This window comes from Xenopus tropicalis, chromosome 10 (assembly GCF_000004195.4).
Source record: "Xenopus tropicalis strain Nigerian chromosome 10, UCB_Xtro_10.0, whole genome shotgun sequence".
Taxonomy (NCBI): Eukaryota; Metazoa; Chordata; class Amphibia; order Anura; family Pipidae; genus Xenopus; species Xenopus tropicalis.
This window is the reverse complement of record NC_030686.2, coordinates 43,802,049-43,822,606: the sequence shown is the minus strand read 5'-3', so window position 1 is coordinate 43,822,606 and position 20,558 is coordinate 43,802,049. Positions and strand designations below refer to the sequence as shown.

The 20,558-nt window shown below is 44.4% G+C and overlaps 1 protein-coding gene across 11 annotated transcripts in view; it reads right to left on the bottom strand.

Moving 5' to 3' along the window:
• The window catches only part of cacna1g (calcium channel, voltage-dependent, T type, alpha 1G subunit), a 101,814-nt gene that overhangs the window by 5,505 nt on the left and 75,751 nt on the right, over nt 1–20,558 (bottom strand). For 8 of the 11 annotated variants that reach the window (XM_031894868.1, XM_031894872.1, XM_031894873.1 and 5 more), the window contains 14 exons: nt 20,166–20,234; nt 18,858–19,042; nt 16,922–17,048; nt 16,006–16,131; nt 15,193–15,282; nt 13,909–14,122; nt 10,381–10,431; nt 7,503–7,654; nt 6,567–6,676; nt 5,637–5,770; nt 5,226–5,296; nt 4,582–4,660; nt 3,986–4,107; nt 2,335–2,676 (listed from right to left, as the gene is read on the bottom strand). In XM_031894868.1, the coding sequence (XP_031750728.1) occupies nt 2,335–2,676; nt 3,986–4,107; nt 4,582–4,660; nt 5,226–5,296; nt 5,637–5,770; nt 6,567–6,676; nt 7,503–7,654; nt 10,381–10,431; nt 13,909–14,122; nt 15,193–15,282; nt 16,006–16,131; nt 16,922–17,048; nt 18,858–19,042; nt 20,166–20,234 (1,872 nt within the window). The remainder of the gene's footprint in view (nt 1–2,334; nt 2,677–3,985; nt 4,108–4,581; nt 4,661–5,225; nt 5,297–5,636; nt 5,771–6,566; nt 6,677–7,502; nt 7,655–10,380; nt 10,432–13,908; nt 14,123–15,192; nt 15,283–16,005; nt 16,132–16,921; nt 17,049–18,857; nt 19,043–20,165; nt 20,235–20,558) is intronic. The other 3 variants (XM_031894871.1, XM_004918488.3, XM_004918490.3) reach the window with 3 other exon arrangements.

Sequence of the window (20,558 nt, the reverse complement as noted above, 5' to 3'; positions counted from 1 at the left end):
CCCGCCAGTCTGACCCTGTGGACAAGTGGTGGCAGTGGGCAAGACAATTACAGGCAGTAGTGGTGGAAAAGATCTTTCTCAGGCCCTACACCTCATACTATGGCTTTTTATATAGAATTTCAATAAAATGGAATTGTGAACTTTTGTGTGTTATTTTTAAAGGAGAAGGAAAGGTAAAATCACTGGGGGGTGCCAGAAAAAAGCGGCTTTTTGGTAAAAGTTTGACCCTTCACTCTACTGCGCAAGCGGCACGAAGACAGAAGATGGAAAAGGATCACTGTCTGGCAGTTACCCCGGCCCGGGGCAGTTTTTTCCCGAACAGGAGCACCAACCTGGGGTATAAGGTATAAGGGGAGGTGCCTAACATTAGCCCCCCCCCCCAGTAATTGTACCATACCTTCTCCTTCTAATTGGAAAAGAATATGTATACATTTGCCAGCAGCCATTTTGCTCCCATACAGATCCCACAGTGTTGGACCCTCAACAGGAAGCAGTCAGACCATGTCTCACCATCACAGATTTGACAATATGGGAAGCAGAAAAGGACAAAAGAAGAATCTATCAAGAAAACTGCACACACAATAAGAAGCAACATTGATTTTGCTCCTGTACTATCAATAAAAATTCTGCAAAAAATCTAAAATAATGAAGTTTATCTTTACTATCTCCCTCTCAGCATCTGTTTCTCTTCATTCTCTCTGCATGCAGGCATTGGGTGTCAGATTTTGATTGACAGATAGATCCAATATATCTTTTTAAGGGGCGGTTCACCTTTAAGTAAACCTTTAGTATGTTATAGAAAGGCTAATTCTAAGCAACTTTTCATTTGGTCTTCATTATTTATTTTTTATAGTTTTTGTTCTATTTGCCTTCTTCTTCTAACTCTTTGCAGCTTTCAAATGGGGGTCACTGACCCCGGCAGCCACAGAACTATTGCTCTGTGAAGCTCCCGTTTTATTGTTACCGTTACTTCTTTTTCAGGTTCTCTCCTATGCATATACCAGCCTGTCTTTCAAACCTTACCTGGTAGCTAAGCTAATTTGAACCCTAGCAACCAGATAGCTGCTGAAACTCCAAACTGAAGAGCCGCTGAACACAAAGTGAAATAACTAAAAAAAAAACCCCACAAATAATGAAAAATGAAGACCAACTGCAATTTGTCTCAGAATATTACTTTCTACATCATACTAAAAGTTAACTCAAAGACGAACAACGCTAAAATCGGCTAGATCTCGATCGGGCAGGTTTGATTTTCTGTTGGATAGGGGACCACATCGGCTTGTTGATGTGGTCCCTGAAACGATGGTGCCTATGCCCGCCATTTTAATTTGATCGTTTGGCCCAAATTAGCCTGATATCGGCCTCCTGTAGGTGGGCATATTGTGAGAAAATCTGCTCGCTTGGCGACCTCGCCAAACGTGTGGATCTTACAGTGTATGGCCACCTTTAGACCTGTCAATCATAATCAGACTCCCGACTCCTCCCTGAAGAGAGAATGAAGACAAACAGATGCTGAGAGAGAGAGTGATGGATGGACTGACCAATATCCAAAGTACAAGGACATTGATTGGAATCATCGAGCTTCTTTGTTTCTTCATCGGCAGAAGACATCTTCCAACATGGGCAATCGATGAACAAACTAATATCCATGGTACAAAGAATATCAGTCAGGATCTTCCAGCTCCTCATCTGCCAACGTTCCACACGTTCCAGATACGATGCATTGGAAGATGACATTTTTCAGCATGACCAATCAATGAACCAACCAACGTTCATGGTACAAAGCTCTCTATTGGAAGCATTAACCCAGCATATACTCAAGTGTGTGTGGCCAGCTATAATGGCAGTGGATAGGAACGGACATTTTGGAGCTGATTTTGCAGAATACATCAATGTGTGAGTCTGTATTGGAGCTGAACTAGGAAAATGTTCTAGACATCTCCTGGGTTTTTTAATATAATTATATGCATATTACTCCTAGACAAAGTCAAAAGGGCTATAAGGTTCCCGATGCTCCAGATTTGATTTTTCAGTTTTATTTCTCTAATTAGAATTTCTTGCATCTAAATGAAATGAATTTCAGCTTGATTTCCCACAACGCTGGAATTTCGGCGGAACATTGACCGTCTCAGGTTGGGAGGTGGAGACTCTTGATGCTCTTGGGTACTTTATATGTAAGGGGCAAGATGTTATGAGACTTTTGTTCCAAGACTGATTAAAACCTTCTGTTCCAGTGTGAAGCACCATCTATTTTTATTAGACAAAGAAACCTTTGGGCAAATGCTGTTCCCAAACATTAACCATTGCTTGTACATGAGGCCAGAAATGACTTACCATGGGATTGACTAATGAAAGCTGTGAGTCGGCCTTGTCCTGCACGGAGTTCATATATCCGTAAGAACCTTCCTGGGGATAGCCGAGATCTCTCCCAGCCCACATAAATGGGTCAGGATCCGGAACCTGCATGTTCTGGATCTGAAACTCTAGTTCCATCTCTGCCTCCAGCTCCGCCTCCTCCTTAGCTTCCTTGTTGCTTTCCTCAAGGTGTTTCATGAGCACCGCTATTACCACATTGACCAGGACAAACTGGGCAGTCAGCACAAAAGAGACAAAATAGATGGGGGAGATGACTGTGTTGTAACAGGTGGAATCCTCGTTGCAATCACGGAGTGTGTCCTGTGGTGCAGAATAAGGTCAGACAATATATTGTTAGAATTTCATAACCCCTCCCCTCACATTTTTCTGATTTAAATCCCTGTACAAGCACTGTTCCTGCTAAACTGTGCTAGTTAAGGAGAATACCTATGCTGGGAGCTCTCTGTATAGACTATAAACCAACTGGTGAGGCTGTTCATAGGGGAATTGCATATTTTTGAGTCATAGGGAGGAATTCACAAAAATGTCATTTTCCTGTCTCTACCGACAAGTTGTTGTTCACGTGTGACTTAACTTTTTGAATGATCTAGAACAGGGGTGGGCAAACTTTTTGGCTCAGGGGCCACATTGACTTACAGACGGGCCGGGCCAGCGTTATGCCATTTCCGCTCGTCAGTCCAGATGCCAAGTCTCGTGTGATGAGACTTGCGGAGTCAGTGGGCCGGATTAAAAAGACAAAACAGGCCGGATGTGGCCCGCGGGCAGTAGTTTGCCCACCCCTGATGTAGAGAGTAATTTTCTAAGACAGTTTGCAATTGGAGTTTCAACAGCTATCTGGTTGCTAGGATCCAAATTACCTTAGCAACCAGGGAGTGGCTTGAATGAGAGACTGATATATAAAATTTGCCAGCATTACGACAAATCCATAAAACTATAATATACCTTCTGTGAATTTGTCGTGATTATGACATTTTTACAATTTGGCGACCAACACTTTTGTGAATTCCCCCCATAGGGTTATCTCTCTATATGCAGGTAGTGGACAAAGTTTGGGGGCTATTCTTGTGGCTAGAATTTCCATTATGTAAACCCACTGACCAGTATATGAGGCTACACCCCTTATTGGGTCTATATAAGTAGAGTTGTTGTATTATCAGTGCCTAATCTCACTAATGCTCTTATGGCTGAATGAAAGCAGCTCCCAGCAACCATGTTCCAACATCTAGTGGGAACCTTCCCAGAAGAGCAGGGGATGTTATAGCGCAAAGGGAGAGGCAACTTCATATTAATCCCCTTGGTTTGGGAATGAGATGTTGGACAGGCAGGTGTCTGGCTACTTTTGGCCATATAGGGTATTAGTGTTTCCCATCAATAAACTTCATAGATTGTTCTAGATTCAGTCTAACCTTCTCCATTTCTCGCTTGAGTGATGAACCTCCCTATAAGGCATCTCTATGAGCAAGAAACAATCAGCAAAATAATTATAACTATATTGCTGTTGCCCCAGGAGGTGGAGGATTTAGGAAAATGAAACGGTTGGATGAATAAATATCAATATTGCTTCCTTATCACCTTGGCACTTTTATGATGGCATTAATCATGATTTTACCTTCATTATACCGTTCCAGTTATCTCCTGTGGATACTCTGAACAAAGTCAGAAAGGCCATGCCGAAGTTCCTGAACGTGGCGTGCCTGCCGAGACCTTCACACGGGTGGGAATCAGTGCATTCTGGGAACAAGAGATATATTGTCATTGTAACACATGGACTTTTACTGAATTCATTATTCATCGCGGGGTCTCTGCACCAATACTGGCCTTGATATACTCCGTGATTTTATAAGGGTTGTCCAGCCTTGGTTTACATTTCTGTAGGACATGCTTGGACCCGGTCTTTGTTACTCTATATTTTATGTTCTTTTAACTATGTTGCTACGTTGATGTTTCTATGTTTAGGACCCTCCCAACCTGAAAGCTTTCACTGCTTGGGTGCCCTAAAGAGAGTCACTGTCTCTGTGCTTTGAAAGACAGCAAGACAACAGCAGATGTCTCACTGTGTGTCCTTCAGGCCAGTTTCCTATTGACATAACAATGTCCCTTAAGGCAGTCTTAGCCCTTAATGGTCTATATTATATATACATATGCACCCTTTATCAATGTTTGATAATTGAGCCCCAGTAGATCATCCAACCAGGAAAAAGTTACCTAAGTCGCCAAAAAGTTCAACTCCCAAAGCGGCAAATATGAAAAACAGCAGCATAAAGAGCAGGCCGAGATTCCCCACCTGTAAGGGTGAAAGTATAAATTCATTAAGCTGTACAAGACAACGTAGGCATATATACCATTTATTTGTACATTTTACAGACAGTTGGAACTAACAGTAGCAGACAGAAAGGAATAATCAAAAAGAACCACTTTTGCGGTCAGTGTTATGAGTAGAAGAGAGCACCAACCCACAGACAGAGAACAGCCACCTCAGTGGATGGCTATGAAGAAGCCTAAGAGCCAAACTCAGAGCAGAAGGCTTCCAACTGTGGGTCTGTCCCTTTGGGTGGCATAATGCATTTGACAGGACACGAGGCTTAATGTTTTGGATAACCCTACAATACACAACAGTGAATTAATATCTATAACTAAATGAACTCATCACTGGGATCACTGATCACTGAAGGTGGTCCTATGTAACAGCGTGGTGGAACATCTAAATATAAGTAGAACCCTACATAGGCACCTCCTATTCCTAACATGAAGTAAAGCATGCATTCAGTGAGTGGAGTTGTATTGTGACACTGCCTACAGTATATCATCTTCTACCCATGAGATGGTTTGTCCCCTTGGAGGACCCTTACTTGAGGAAGCGCTTGCAATACTGTATCCAGCAGGGCTCGCATACCGACTGCCATCTTTAATAACTTCAGCACTAGAACAACACACAAAAATAGAGACTTATCCTTTGCAATGAGAGCTTCACCCCCCCCCCCCCCCATCAAAGCACAATGGGTTATGTAGCAGTAACATTGACAAGGTTTGATCAGCATGTTTCTTTCACGGTTCTAAATGCACTAGATTAATACATGTTGACAGTTGCTTTGTTGCTGTCATTTCATTAACCAGGAAATCTTTTCCAGTATGTGGTGGAAACAGAGGGTTCTCTCCAAAGTTTCTAGAAAGGTGGCCGAAATACAAAATGGTATCCAGTAAACTTTAGCTACGCTGGAGTGTTCCCAAATGTAATAAAGTTGGTGTCTGCAAAAACCTACCGCGAGCGATCCGCAGGACCCTCATTATTCTGATGATTGTTGGGTTAATGGGCAGCGATGCATTGACTTCAATCTCCTCCAGGGTGATCCCCATAATGGAGAGCAGAACAATGGCCAAATCCAACTGGTTCCACCTGAGAATGTGAAAAAAAATGTAATATTAAACCAGTTCCAACACAATTTGCTGGAAGAAATATCATTCAGCAGGTAGTACAGGTGGGTCTAAGGCAGACTTAGGCAAGTGGGAGCCCTCAAGCTGTTGGCCTACATCTCCAATAATCTCACTGACAGCCAAACATCTGAAGGACCTCTTTGTGCTCATAACTAGCTCAACAACTTACCAAAAATGACATTTCTAAAGGTGCCCATACTCTGAAAGATTCCTTGTTTGGCGAGTTTGCCAGGCACGTGGATCTTTCCACAATGCGCTCCTTGCATGGATGGGATTTTTAAACCTGCCCGATTGACATTTGCCCGATTTTCAGCCAGGTATCAGTTGGGTAGGTCTGTGTGAGGGCCCCACACATACAGCTGTTAAGGTTCCAACCTGGACCCGTCGGCAGCTTTTATTGGCCTGTGTATGGCTACCTTAATATATGAAATAATATTGTATGCAGACCTGCCATTGGACGAGGACAAACAGTAATCCTGTCTGGGTCCTAGTTGAGGGTTCAGACAGGCACCTCCCTTAGTTCCCATTTAAAAAGCAGTTGTGTCTGGGGTCTGGCTACACTCTGCACCTAGCGCTCAATTAAAAATTTGGAAACTTGATAAAAGCCCCCCACTAGTTCAGGAAATGTAAAATGTATAGTATATAGTATTCATTCCCTTTATAAAAAATTTAATTCACAATGTTTTTGCATTAGAATGTAACATTACTATCATGTTTTCAGCCTAGAAAGGCACGTCTTTGCTGGAAATAAAACCTACCTGTCTTTGAAGAATCGCCGGAAGCCAAAAGCTACCATTTTGCACCCAGATTCCAGCACAAAAATGAGGGTAAATATGTAATTACAGATTTTTAGAGCTTCATCCAATACCTAAAAGAAATAAAAACCGTAGATATCATATATATATATATTCACCTAATCATAGTTTAACACTTTTGTGTATGTTTCTGGGCATTATGCCCTTGGCTCATTTCAGCCCCCAAATCCAGGACAGATCCTCAGTGTACCCATGATTAGTAGTTGTGCTGCGCTTATCGCTATAAACAAAAGGCCAGAGGCCAAAGGTTCTTTAAAACAAACCTGAATGTAATTCCAAAAAGTAAAAACATACCAATCTAGGTTCTAACATGTTTTTTCTCTTACTTTTAACAGCCAATAATGAGCAAGACTCACAAATCAGTGGAGCAGGACTGGAAACTCAAGGCTTTTCTAGCAGTTGTTGAGGCTCTGAAGACCTACCACTTTTTTGTCAATTGACAAAGCAAATCTATGGACAACTAAGCAACTAAAGGTGGCCATACACACTAAGATCTTCTCCCCATATCCCCTCCTATGGGTGGGTGATATCGGGCTAATTCGGTCATTTGGCTCTGGGGCCAAATGATCGAATTAGAACGACGGGTATAGGCGTTCATCGGTTTGGGGCTGCATCAACGAGCCGATGTGGTCCTCGATCCAACTAAATTTTTAAACTTGCCCGATCGATATCTGTTTGATTTTAGGCCAGATGTCGGTCGGGCAGGCCCGTCGTTACTGCCCATACACGGGCCGATAGGCTGCCGAATCTGTCTAAGGGACCAATATCCGCAGCTAGGATCAGCCCGTGTATGGGCACTAATGGATGGAGAAGAATGTAGTGTGACACCAAGTTTGCCCCCACCACCAGCTTTTGAGGCAGAAGGGCCTTTTCGGTTACCTTGGGTTGCTGGTAGTGCTCCATCGCCATAGTGATAACATTCAATCCGATGACCCCAGTAATAAACAAATCCAGATAATGGCTTGTGCACATTTGATGGATGAGCAGCCGAGGGTGAGAATACTCCGAGTAGTAGGGTTTGCACTGGGCCTCTGGTAAGAGTCAAAAAAGAGGAGTTTAGGCCACAAGTACAGACTGCTTGTTTGTTACCATAGCGCAGGGGTGGGGAGCCTGCAGCTGCCAAAGACGGATTACAAATACTGATTGGTTTAAGGTTCCCCACGTCTGCTTCAAAGACACACCAATGGCCAAGCAAGGAGATCTTTATAGAGACATTTCTAGCTACAGATTTGTTGTCAGGCCCAGCATGCACCCCATGCACATAGCGACTGCCATGCACTACGTTCCATCACCAAAGCATCCACACGTTAACTACTTATAGGCGATGCTGGATCATACTGAATTCCTCAGAGGGACAGTGCTTGCGTAGCTTCCATGGATGGAGAACCCCCAGTTTGACACAAACCCACGCCCCTTCAACAGTGCATTGCTTTTCACATGACAGAAAACATAATTTTACACAAATGTGTACACATTACACTCTTGATCAATACATTACACCAATAACAACAGAATGACAAAAAAAAAATACACAAAAAGCCTTCCACGTAAGATTTTCCCCCACCTCCCCATACACAAAACTTACAACATGTCCTATGGAAAAAGTCTGAGAAGAAGAAAGATGGGAATGCAAAGAACAGAATGAAAGAGAGCACAGAATACATCGTACATTGTGAGACATCCATCTGGTTACGTGCAAGAGACACCCACTGAGATGTGTGTAGGTCTCAGGAATTTCTAGCAACAGAAGAGAAACATCTGTACTTGTAACTTGGATGGCAGGGTCAAGGAGACTCTAAGGGGCCTATTCATTAGAAATTCAGGATCACTGATTTCCCCTGATTCTAGAAAATCGTTTTCTGAACTTGAATTGTTTTACGATTTGCCAAACTAAAACCTGGTGAGCTTCTATGGAAGTCAATGGGAGACATATATACAACGTTTGTAAAAAAAAAACAACTGAAAATTCATTAATAGGCCTCAAAGAGTAACCCTCAAGGAACAAACACTTAAAAATGGTCAGAAGGTCGGGCAACATTCAGGAGATACAGGAGAAGGCACAGATCTGAAAGGATCCATCATTATCCTAATGGAGAACTAGAACAGCAGGGGATGCTCAATCAATAGGCATTACAATTAGTGATGGGCGACATGTTTCACCAGGAATGGATTTGTTTTGCCATTGGTGGATCGTTTTGCGAAACGGATGAAAAAATTTGCCGTGGAAAAATTTGCAGCGCGTCTAAAAATTGTTGCGGGGGTCAAAAGAATTGTCCGCGGCAAATGTAATAGTTGCGGGTGTCAAAATAAATAGTGGCCCGTCAAAAGAATAGTCACGGTGTCAAAATAAATAGTTGCAGCGTCAAAAAAATTAGTTGCTGGCGTCAAAAGAATAGTCGCACGTCAAAATAAATAGTTGCGGACTCAAAATAAATAGTCACGCGTCAACAGAATAGTTGCGCCATCAAAATAAATAGTCGCGGCATCAAAATAAATAGTCACGGCATCAAAACAAATAGTTGCGGCGTCAAAAAATTAGTCGCGGGCGTCAAAAGAATAGTCACACATTAAAATAAATAGTCGCACGTCAAAAGAATAGTCGCGCCATCAAAATAAAGAGTTGCGGCATCAAAATAAATAGTCACAGCATCAAAATAAATAGTCGCGGTATCAAAACAAATAGTTGCGGCGTCAAAAAATTAGTCGCAGGCGTCAAAAGAATAGTCACGCATCAAAATAAATAGTCGCACGTCAAAAGAATAGTCGCGCCATCAAAATAAATAGTCGCGGCATCAAAATAAATAGTCGCGGCATCAAAATAAATAGTTGCGGCGTCAAAAAATTAGTCGCGGGCGTCAAAAGAATAGTCACGCATCAAAATAAATAGTCGCACGTCAAAAGAATAGTCACGGGCGACAAATCTTTTTTACGTGCAAAATTTTCGGCGCTTCACAAATTTTTCACCATTTCGCAAAGCGAAATGCGACGGCTCATCACTAATTACAATTAGTTTATAGTTTAATGTTATATTAACAAACGTTTAAGCATTCGCTGCTGCGAGACCCAGCTTGATGGCAAGGGACTGTAGATACCAAGGGACTATCCCCAACAATGGCTGACAGGTGCCGCTATAAATTTTATGACATAATCGGTGCAACAGCCTCACTTTGGAGCAGATTTTAGTTTGATTGATGGTGTTTTATGAAGCATTCCATTTGATTTGCATTGGTTTATTCAACAGGGAGAAGGTGGTTTAGCTACTACAGGGGAAGGACCACACAATTGGAAGCTCAAAGGTAAATTGCTTTTAGCATATCTATCAATGGGGTTGTTGTCCTGTAACCCATACCAACCAATTAGCAGGGTTTTTTTTCTATGTTCTGGAATATTGAAAACAAATTGGGGAATACGGGTTATTAGACTGGTGCAGAGTTCCCTGTGTCTAACAACATATGAAATCAGCTTGTTTTCATGCCACTGCCAAGCGGAATCCTTCCAGTGGGGTCAACTAGCTTTCAGGGGCTGCAAATGATTGGGATGTGCAGCCGTCGATGAGCCCTAAATGGAGTTACTGACTTGATCTTTATGCCGACCCAGAATTCCGGGTGTGTGAGCAGAGACATTACAATGAGATGCCATGAGTTATGATACAACAGACAAGAAGTCACGCTCAGTTAAGTTGACGCCTGACACCAGACAGCAGTTAGTTACAGAATACTGTCACTACACTGGAACGTGACATAAAGTCTACCGGTACCTTTAACTGGACTGGCTGAGTGCTCCAATATTACATCATCCAGCATCAGATCTAAAAGAATGAGATGCTGTTATTCTGTGCTTAGCGAGAAAGGAACCTTAAATCTTCATTGTGGGGCTTGGGGGGGCAGCAACGTTCGGCTAGAAGTGGTCAAGCTTTGCTCCAGTTGTATCCCTGAACTTCAAGGAACGTACGTTGCACGCGTTGGCTCGGCCCCACATAATAACATGGCAGTAGGGTTCAACTATGTGCTGCTTTCATGGCAAGTTGTGATAATCTTCTAGGGGGCGCTAATGAGTTGCCCTGTTGCATTAGATTTTAATGAGTGTGGGTTCAGCTGAAGACCATATCAATGGCTATTTCCATTATATCTCATATAGATACTTTGATCAAGAAAAGTCTGAAGTCCATTTGGGAGGAAACCTGCTACTATTTCCATTAGTCCCAATAAGACCCCTTGGTAGGTGAATTCACTATTCTCTCACTACTGGTAGATATTGGCATGAAAAATGCTTTTCAGGAAAAAATCAAATAGGTGGATGCCAAAGAGAACACCAGGGGGCAAAAGCAGTATTGCCTGGTCACTAGGGTTTCCGCCATGTCTGACATTTGCCTTAGAGCCTTAATGTCCCCATACACGGGCCGATTCTAGCTGCCGATATGGGTCCCTTAGACTGATTCAGCAGCTAATCGGCCCCGTGTATGGGCACTACCGACGGGCCTGCCCGACCGATATCTGGCCTGAAATCGGGCAGATATCGATCGGGCAGGTTAAAAAAATCTAGTCGGATCGGGGACCGCACCGGCTCGTTGATGTGGTCCCCGATCCGACTAGATTTTTTAACCAGCCCGATCGATATCTGCCCGATTTCAGGCCAGATATCTGTCGGGCAGGGCCAAACGATCAAATTAGCCTGGATTCTCCCAAAATCGCCCACCCGTAGGTGGGCGATATCGGGAGAAGATCTGCTCGCTTGGCGCCATCGCCAAGCAAGTGGATCTGAAGGTGTATGGCCACCTTTAGGCCTCAGTGGGCAATTTAAATTTCACATTTGTCTATGTTCTACCAGTAAAGAAGGTAGAAACATATACGTCAGACCCAGTAGCTGCTGAATCTCTTGTTGTAAGTATAGGGGGAGGGGACTTCTAGGGGCCCAGGAGGCATAGGGGCCCTGGCACTGACTGATAAGCAGTTTTAATGTATATCAATAGGAAATGTCTAATCACCAAAGTTTAGGGGGTCCCTGTTGTTAATTCATTGTGGAGCCCAGTAAGTTCTACTTACACCTATACTAGAGAGTATATATAGTATTGAGCAGGTTCCCTGTATGTGTGCAAACTGATGATTTGCCTTAGGGTATGGGACCCTATAAAGGTTCTGCTGAGGGGCCACTGTCCTGCCACCCTATGTGTATCTAGAGCAGTTAGAAGCCATACCATAAGTGCGAGGGCTGAAGGTTACAGCAAACAAGGAAGGAAATTCAAGGAAAGGACAGACTGCGAGGAGATAAAACACAAGTACGGCTGACCTCTGACTGATAGAAATAGATTTCAAAAATGTTAAAAACACTTTGAACTTCATAGAAACGGTGTATAAATATGATTTATCCTGCGTGTTATTTATTCTTCATGCTTTTTGTTCCTCCCTGTGCGACTTTCTCCATGCAGAATAGTATAACATGTTTAAAGTTGGTTTGTTGGGTTTTTTCTTAAATCATATATATATATATTCTGAAACTTTTTCAGGTATTTCTTTTTTGTATTCTTCTAAGGAAAAGCATGTTTTACTATCAGTTGCATTCTACTAAAGCATTTCAGAGGCGCTAACAAGCCCAGATATGTAAGGAGAAAGATGGAATAATAATTAAAGTTATAATCCCGCTTCTTTTTTATCTGGCACTGAACAGGACTGGATGCTGCAGTACTTTAACAAAAGGGTTAACCTGTCAATACAGGTAAAGATCCAGATATAGTAGGGAGAGATGGTGCCTATAGTAGCAGTGGGGGGATAATAGCCTCTGGGAAGGGACTGGGGCTGTGGGATAGCAGGTATAGTAGGGAGAGATGGTGCCTATAGTAGCAGTGGGGGGATAATAGCCTCTGGGAAGGGACTGGGGCTGTGGGATAGCAGGTATAGTAGGGAGAGATGGTGCCTATAGTAGCAGTGGGGGGATAATAGCCTCTGGGAAGGGACTGGGGCTGTGGGATAGCAGGTATAGTAGGGAGAGATGGTGCCTATAGTAGCAGTGGGGGGATAATAGCCTCTGGGAAGGGACTGGGGCTGTGGGATAGCAGGTATAGTAGGGAGAGATGGTGCCTATAGTAGCAGTGGGGGGATAATAGCCTCTGGGAAGGGACTGGGGCTGTGGGATAGCAGGTATAGTAGGGAGAGATTGTGCCTATAGTAGCAGTGGGGGGATAATAGCCTCTGGGAAGGGACTGGGGCTGTGGGATAGCAGGTATAGTAGGGAGAGATGGTGCCTATAGTAGCAGTGGGATAATAGCCTCTGGGAAGGGACTGGGGCTGTGGGATAGCAGGTATAGTAGGGAGAGATGGTGCCTATAGTAGCAGTGGGATAATAGCCTCTGGGAAGGGACTGGGGCTGTGGGATAGCAGGTATAGTAGGGAGAGATGGTGCCTATAGTAGCAGTGGGGGGATAATAGCCTCTGGGAAGGGACTGGGGCTGTGGGATAGCAGGTATAGTAGGGAGAGATGGTGCCTATAGTAGCAGTGGGGGGATAATAGCCTCTGGGAAGGGACTGGGGCTGTGGGATAGCAGGTATAGTAGGGAGAGGTAGTGCCTATAGTAGCAGTGGGGGGGATAATAGCCTCTGGGAAGGGACTGGGGCTGTGGGATAGCAGGTATAGTAGGGAGAGATGGTGCCTATAGTAGCAGTGGGGGGATAATAGCCTCTGGGAAGGGACTGGGGCTGTGGGATAGCAGGTATAGTAGGGAGAGATGGTGCCTATAGTAGCAGTGGGATAATAGCCTCTGGGAAGGGACTGGGGCTGTGGGATAGCAGGTATAGTAGGGAGAGATGGTGCCTATAGTAGCAGTGGGGGGATAATAGCCTCTGGGAAGGGACTGGGGCTGTGGGATAGCAGGTATAGTAGGGAGAGATGGTGCCTATAGTAGCAGTGGGGGGGATAATAGCCTCTGGGAAGGGACTGGGGCTGTGGGATAGCAGGTATAGTAGGGATCCACAAGGAGCTTTGATCGCCACTACTGAGAAGCAGTGATTATGATGTCAAACACACCATGACATCTTCTTTTCTGAAGACCATGGAGGCCATGTTTGATATTTAATATTTGATATTATCAAGATCCAGACCTGTCCTGTGTGTAGAGAGATTTCTTACAAATCCTAATTTGGGGGTATTGTTATCTTTCCCCTGACACAGGGCGTTACCTAACCATGCATTTCTATCACTATCCATGCTTCTAGGAAGCGGCCATCCCAGCGTGGGGAAGAGCTCCTGTCAAAGGTCAAGCAGCACTCAGAAAATTAGGGCAAAGAGTACCGACCGGCCAGCTCTCTCTCCTTACTCCTTCTCTTTTTCTCCATCCTGCGTAGCCTCTTCTCTTCCCGTCTCTTCGCCTCCTCCTCCTCCTGATGCTGCCGGCACTTATGGAAGTTCTCCACCACCACGCCCACAAACATGTTGAGCACAAAGAACGCCACGATCAGCAGAAACGAGATGAAGTAGAGCAGCATCCAAGGGTTGTAGTTCATCACTGGCTGGAGAAAAAGACAACAGGTTTGTATTACCTTTTCACGATAATCACTAAATTTTACGTGAAATTCATATTCTTTGCAGTGCTGTCATTTTGGCAACATTCAGCTTTCATATGGACAGGTGAAGTAACGTAAAGCTCAACGATGGCCACAATCAATATTATCTCTAAGGAATGTTCAGTTAATTATTTCCTTGTTTCTTAAGATGTCCTCATGTGTTACTGGACTATATTCAGGGTTGGACTGGGCCAGCGGGACACTGGGAAAAAACCCAGTGGGCACCGCCAACCCATGTCAACGTATCTAAAGGTCCCCATACACGGGCATATCTGCTCGCTTGGAGAGGTCGCCAAGCGAGCGGATCTTCTCCCGATGTCCTCCACTTACGGGTGGGCAATATCGGGGGAATTTGGGCTAATTCGGTCGTTTGGCCCCAGGGCCAAACGATCGAATTATAACAACCGGAATAGGTGCAGCCGGTTCGGAGACCACATCAATGAGCCGATGGGGTCCCCGATCCGAGTGAATTTTTTAACCTGCCTGATCGATATCTGCCTGATTTCAGGCCAGATATCGGTCAGGCAGGCCAGTTGTTGTTTCCCCTACACGGGCCGATAAGCTTGCGAATCTGTCCAAGGGACCAATATCGGCAGCTACAATCGGCCCGTGTATGGGGACCTTAACTAGGGGAATGTGCAACCACAGCTACAGGTTAAGAAGGAAGGTGGCAAAAAGGTACATTACATGGCAGGGGGAAGATGGACCTTGGGAGGATGGGTCCTTGAGATGGCAAGGAGGACCCTTGGGGTTGCAGCTCTGGTGTGCCGAAGCCGACTATATCTCCCAGAATCCCCCAACATATAATAAAGGTAATATGGTGGACCCAAGTTCAGAAATACAGTAGTATATTAATTGGATCTACCAAAGTCTCAGATCATTTCTGTGGCCAAAAAGAAATCCGAGGACACGCTGGTAACATTATGGCCTAAACAACTGTAGCACCAGAATGTGGCTCAACGTAATATCAGAATTATCAATTGTTTGTGTTCCGCGGTGTAAAGTAGAAATTGTACCTGCTGGTCAACCCCGACAGCATCCAGCCCATCGTACATGATGTCCACCCATCCGTCTTTAGATGCCAGGACAAACAGAGACATCAGAGCCTGTTAGAACGGAGGAAGCGAAGATAAACATATTTAGCATGGAGTCAGGCACAGTCTGATTGGTTGATCTTGAATAAGGTAACCATTCTACATCTTTATGAGAAAATATTTATGCACCAAATTTACAAATACAATTATGTTTTTAACTCTTTCTGCTAATCCTGGTTTCTATTCCAATATTCCATTATCAACCCCTGCAACACAATCTCTTGGGGTATCGACCTAAAATTAGCAGAAAAAGGTCAATGTGAATTGTCAATGATTCCAGATCTGCTGGGTCTCATTGGCTAAAGGTGCCCATACACATGAAGATCCGCTCGCTTGGCGAGGTCGCCAAGCAAGCGGATCTTCTCCCGATATCCCCACCTACGGGTGGGCGATATCGGGGAACATGTAGGCTAAATTGATAGTTTGGCCCTGGGGCCAAACAATCGAATTATAATGGCGGCAATGGGGCAGTCGGTTCGCGGACCACATCAACGAGCTGATGCGGCCCCGATCTGACTAAATCTTTTAACCTGCCCTTTCAATATCTGCCCAACTTCAGGCCAGATATCGGTCGGGCAGGCCCCTCGTTAGTGCCCCTACACAGGCTAATAAGCTGCCAAATCGGTCTAAGGGACCCATATCGCCAGCTACAATTGGCCCGTGTATGGCCACCATTAGTCAGGGAGTAATGTTGCATCCAAGATCCCCCCCCCATAGTTTTTCCATTACATGTACCTGGCCAAGATTATCAAAGTTGTACTTGTGTCTTGCCCATTTATACTTGTTTTCAAGGCAGTCGGATTTATTAGTGATGTTTCGAGTGTCCTCTCCCTGGCAGTAATAAAATTTCCCCTTGAAAAGCTGGAAACAGAATGGGATATGATTACAGTCGGACATTCATAATTAAATTATCAGCTCCACAAAGATTGAAACAAGCTAGTCTGGACACTACACTATAGGATATATCATGTTCTAAAAAAACAGTGCAATATTCTGCATGATGGATAGTGATGAGCGAATCTGTTCCGTTTCGCTTCGCCGAAAAATTCGCGAATCTTTGAAAAGATCCGCGAAACGGCGAAAAATTCGCGAAACTGCGAAAACGTCGCGCGACAAAAAAAATTGTCGCCCGCGGCTATTATTTTGTTGCGCGGCTATTGTTTCATCTCCCGCGGCTATTGTTTTGTCGCGCGGCTCTTGTTTCGTCGCCCGCGGCTATTGTTTTGTCGCCCGCGGCTATTGTTTTGTCGCGCGTGGCTCTTGTTTTGTCGCGCGTGGCTCTTGTTTCGTCGCCCGTGGCTCTTGTTTCGTCACGCGGCTCTTGTTTCGTCGCCCGCGGCTATTGTTTTGTCGCGCGGCTCTTGTTTCGTCGCCCGCGGCTATTATTTTGTCGCCCGCGACTATTCTTTTTTGACGCTGGCGACAATTTTTGGACGTGCGGCGAATTTTTCCGCGGCGAAATTTTTCATCCGTTTCGCGAAACAATCAGCCAATGGCGAAACGCGGAAATTCGCCGCGAATCCATGCCTGGCGAAACTTTTCGCCCATCACTAATGATGGATACACATGGCAGTATATACAACATACCCAGATATGGTTGCTGGGTAATATAACTTACTGATATCATCTTCCCATACTCCCTTGCACATACCTGAACTCCAAGTATCCCAAATATGATGAAGAAGGCACAGCAGATCACCACAATGTTACCGATAGGCTTTAAAGAAGACATTAGTGTCTCAACCACCAGCTTCAGTCCCTGAGCTCGACTGATCACCCTAAAATGGGGCACATACATTATAGTTATTTTATTTTATGTTGGAAGCCTCCATGTTTTACAATAGAATATTTCTTGGTTTGTATTTATACATATAGCAGGACGCCACCATATTGTTAGACAGTACAGTATGGGGGTACAGCTTATTGTGTGCCCAGAACATTCCTTCTCTGTATATTTGTATTTATACATATGGGTAGGAGGTGCCATAGTGTTTCCCTTAGACAGTACAGTATGGGGGTACAGCTTATTGTGTGCCCAGAACATTCCTTCTCTGTATATTTGTATTTATACATATGGGTAGGAGGTGCCATAGTGTTTCCCTTAGACAGTACAGTATGGGGGTACAGCTTATTGTGTGCCCAGAACATTCCTTCTCTGTATATTTGTATTTATACATATGGGTAGGAGGTGCCATAGTGTTTCCCTTAGACAGTACAGTATGGGGGTACAGCTTATTGTGTGCCCAGAACATTCCTTCTCTGTATATTTGTATTTATACATATGGGTAGGGGGTGCCATAGTGTTTCCCTTAGACAGTACAGTATGGGGGTACAGCTTATTGTGTGCCCAGAACATTCCTTCTCTGTATATTTGTATTTATACATATGGGAGGGAGGTGCAATAGTGTTTCCCTTAGACAGTACAGTATGGGGGTACAGCTTATTGTGTGCCCAGAACATTCCTTCTCTGTATATTTGTATTTATACATATGGGAGGGAGGTGCAATAGTGTTTCCCTTAGACAGTACAGTATGGGGGTACAGCTTATTGTGTGCCCAGAACATTCCTTCTCTGTATATTTGTATTTATACATATGGGTAGGAGGTGCCATAGTGTTTCCCTTAGACAGTACAGTATGGGGGTACAGCTTATTGTGTGCCCAGAACATTCCTTCTCTGTATATTTGTATTTATACATATGGGTAGGAGGTGCCATAGTGTTTCCCTTAGACAGTACAGTATGGGGGTACAGCTTATTGTGTGCCCAGAACATTCCTTCTCTGTATATTTGTATTTATACATATGGGAGGGAGGTGCCATAGTGTTTCCCTTAGAAAGTACAGTATGGGGGTACAGCTTATTGTGTGCCCAGAACATTCCTTCTCTGTATATTTGTATTTATACATATGGGTAGGGGGTGCCATAGTGTTTCCCTTAGACAGTACAGTATGGGGGTACAGCTTATTGTGTGCCCAGAACATTCCTTCTCTGTATATTTGTATTTATACATATGGGTAGGGGGTGCCATAGTGTTTCCCTTAGACAGTACAGTATGGGGGTACAGCTTATTGTGTGCCCAGAACATTCCTTCTCTGTATATTTGTATTTATACATATGGGTAGGGGGTGCCATAGTGTTTCCCTTAGACAGTACAGTATGGGGGTACAGCTTATTGTGTGCCCAGAACATTCCTTCTCTGTATATTTGTATTTATACATATGGGTAGGGGGTGCCATAGTGTTTCCCTTAGACAGTACAGTATGGGGGTACAGCTTATTGTGTGCCCAGAACATTCCTTCTCTGTATATTTGTATTTATACATATGGGTAGGGGGTGCCATAGTGTTTCCCTTAGACAGTACAGTATGGGGGTACAGCTTATTGTGTGCCCAGAGCAATTTCTTCTGAAAATTAAACATATAGGAATGGGCTGCCGTATGTTCAACTGAAAAATCTAATCTCTATGACATTGAACTCATTAAGAATTCTATTCCATGACCAATTGGTAGGACACGTTGAGTTCCAAAAAAATCATGGTCAATAATTTGCTTTTCGACATTTTTGGTCTAGTGGAACCTCTTCTACCAACCTGAGTGGCCTTAAAGTCCGGAGCAGCCGCAGCACTCTTAGCATGCCAAGGATCTTGGTGCCGCTGTCGGACACCATAGAGACTAGAATGTCAATGACTGAGATCAAGACCAGCATTCCATCCAACACATTCCAACTGCTCCTCAGGTACGCCTTCCCACCAAAGCAAAAGTTCATGGCCACCACCTGTCGTTGAACAGAATCCAATGTCAGGAGAAGCGAGCAAAGAGATCCGAGACCGTCCATGCAGGGCAGGTAATGTGGGGCCCGTAATGTTACAATGCAGGGACCTCACAACACTTTCAATCTTCATTTATTTCAGGGGTAGGGAACCTTTGGCTCGGGAGCCACGAGGGGCATGACCTGTGCTCAGTGGATAGAAGATGTGTTCTAAGCCTTAGAACACGTCTTTTATCCGCCGAGCGCAGGCCACGCCCTCCTCCGCATCCGGCATCCTTACCGGGTTGCACATGAACCACGGCCCAGGGAACTCAGAGGGACATTGGAGCTGAAACCCGTGACAGTTCACGCTTGAATTGAAATTAAAATGTGGCCAATATGTCTCTGTTGGGGCTACAAAGAGAAGCCAACTGTGCTAGGTAGCCTTCTAGTTATACCACTAACTAGCCATATTGAACAGCTACAGGTGACACCCACCCTACCTTGCCCCGCTAGGTAGCTGCAAATCGAGGCCCCGGCTTCGGCCTAGCTCCCGTCGGCCATTGTATGGCTCTCACGGAATTACATTTTAAAATATGTGGTGTTTATGGCTCTCTCAGCCAAAAAGGTTCCCGACCCCTGATTTAGTAGGAACATAAAGGCATGTTTGTTTCCAACACATCTCTCATATTCTATCACTATGTAGCCTACAACATTGCCTAGGGACTCCATCATGTAGGTGCACCCCACACATAGACCCCCACCAGCCCTATCTAAGCCAGATGTTGCTGAAACAGACCATGTTGGAAGCTTTATTATTAGTTACATGATCCTCCCTGTCAGATTATAATGCAGCAGCGCAGCTGGCAAGGGCAGGGGGCACGTAGAGGGGCACGCAAGGGTTATTAACGGCAAACTTGCATTGAATCACCAATGTCTATCCACTGGCCCCCAGGGTTTCCACAACCATGAATAAATGAACGTTAATTGCTTTGTCCCCCACTGCCCCATAATATATCATCATATATATAGGCTTTGGCAGCCTGTCAGCGGGCAAACTGCTGGGCCGCACATTATACAACGAGGGCGCACATTATACAAAGCTCTTGATCCCTCCTTGCCCAATGTGGATGGAAAAAGTTGTAATTACCTTCACTGTCATTTCAGCCAAGAAAATCAAGGTGAATATGTAGTTGGACAACGTGAGAAATATTCTTTCCTGTAAAAGTATTACATTCAGTCAAACAGTGTTTTATCACTCAATTTCGGTATCACGCGCACAGCAATGTTAAAGAGCAACGTGGCCTTTATCCAATCTTTCTAGGGTTGTCCCCTGTACAGCTTTGAACCATACAGCCTGGTTTTTGAAGGGGCAATCCTGTTCAAAACCTCCTGCCTGGTTTCTCCAGGCTGGAAAACAGGGCTAAATTCCCCAATCAGCAAAGGGGCATAGCATCATAGGGTGATGGGGTGATGGCGGGACCAAGAAAACCACTCTGCTGAGGACAATGCAACATTATGCCCCTGGTTAGTATTATTATTT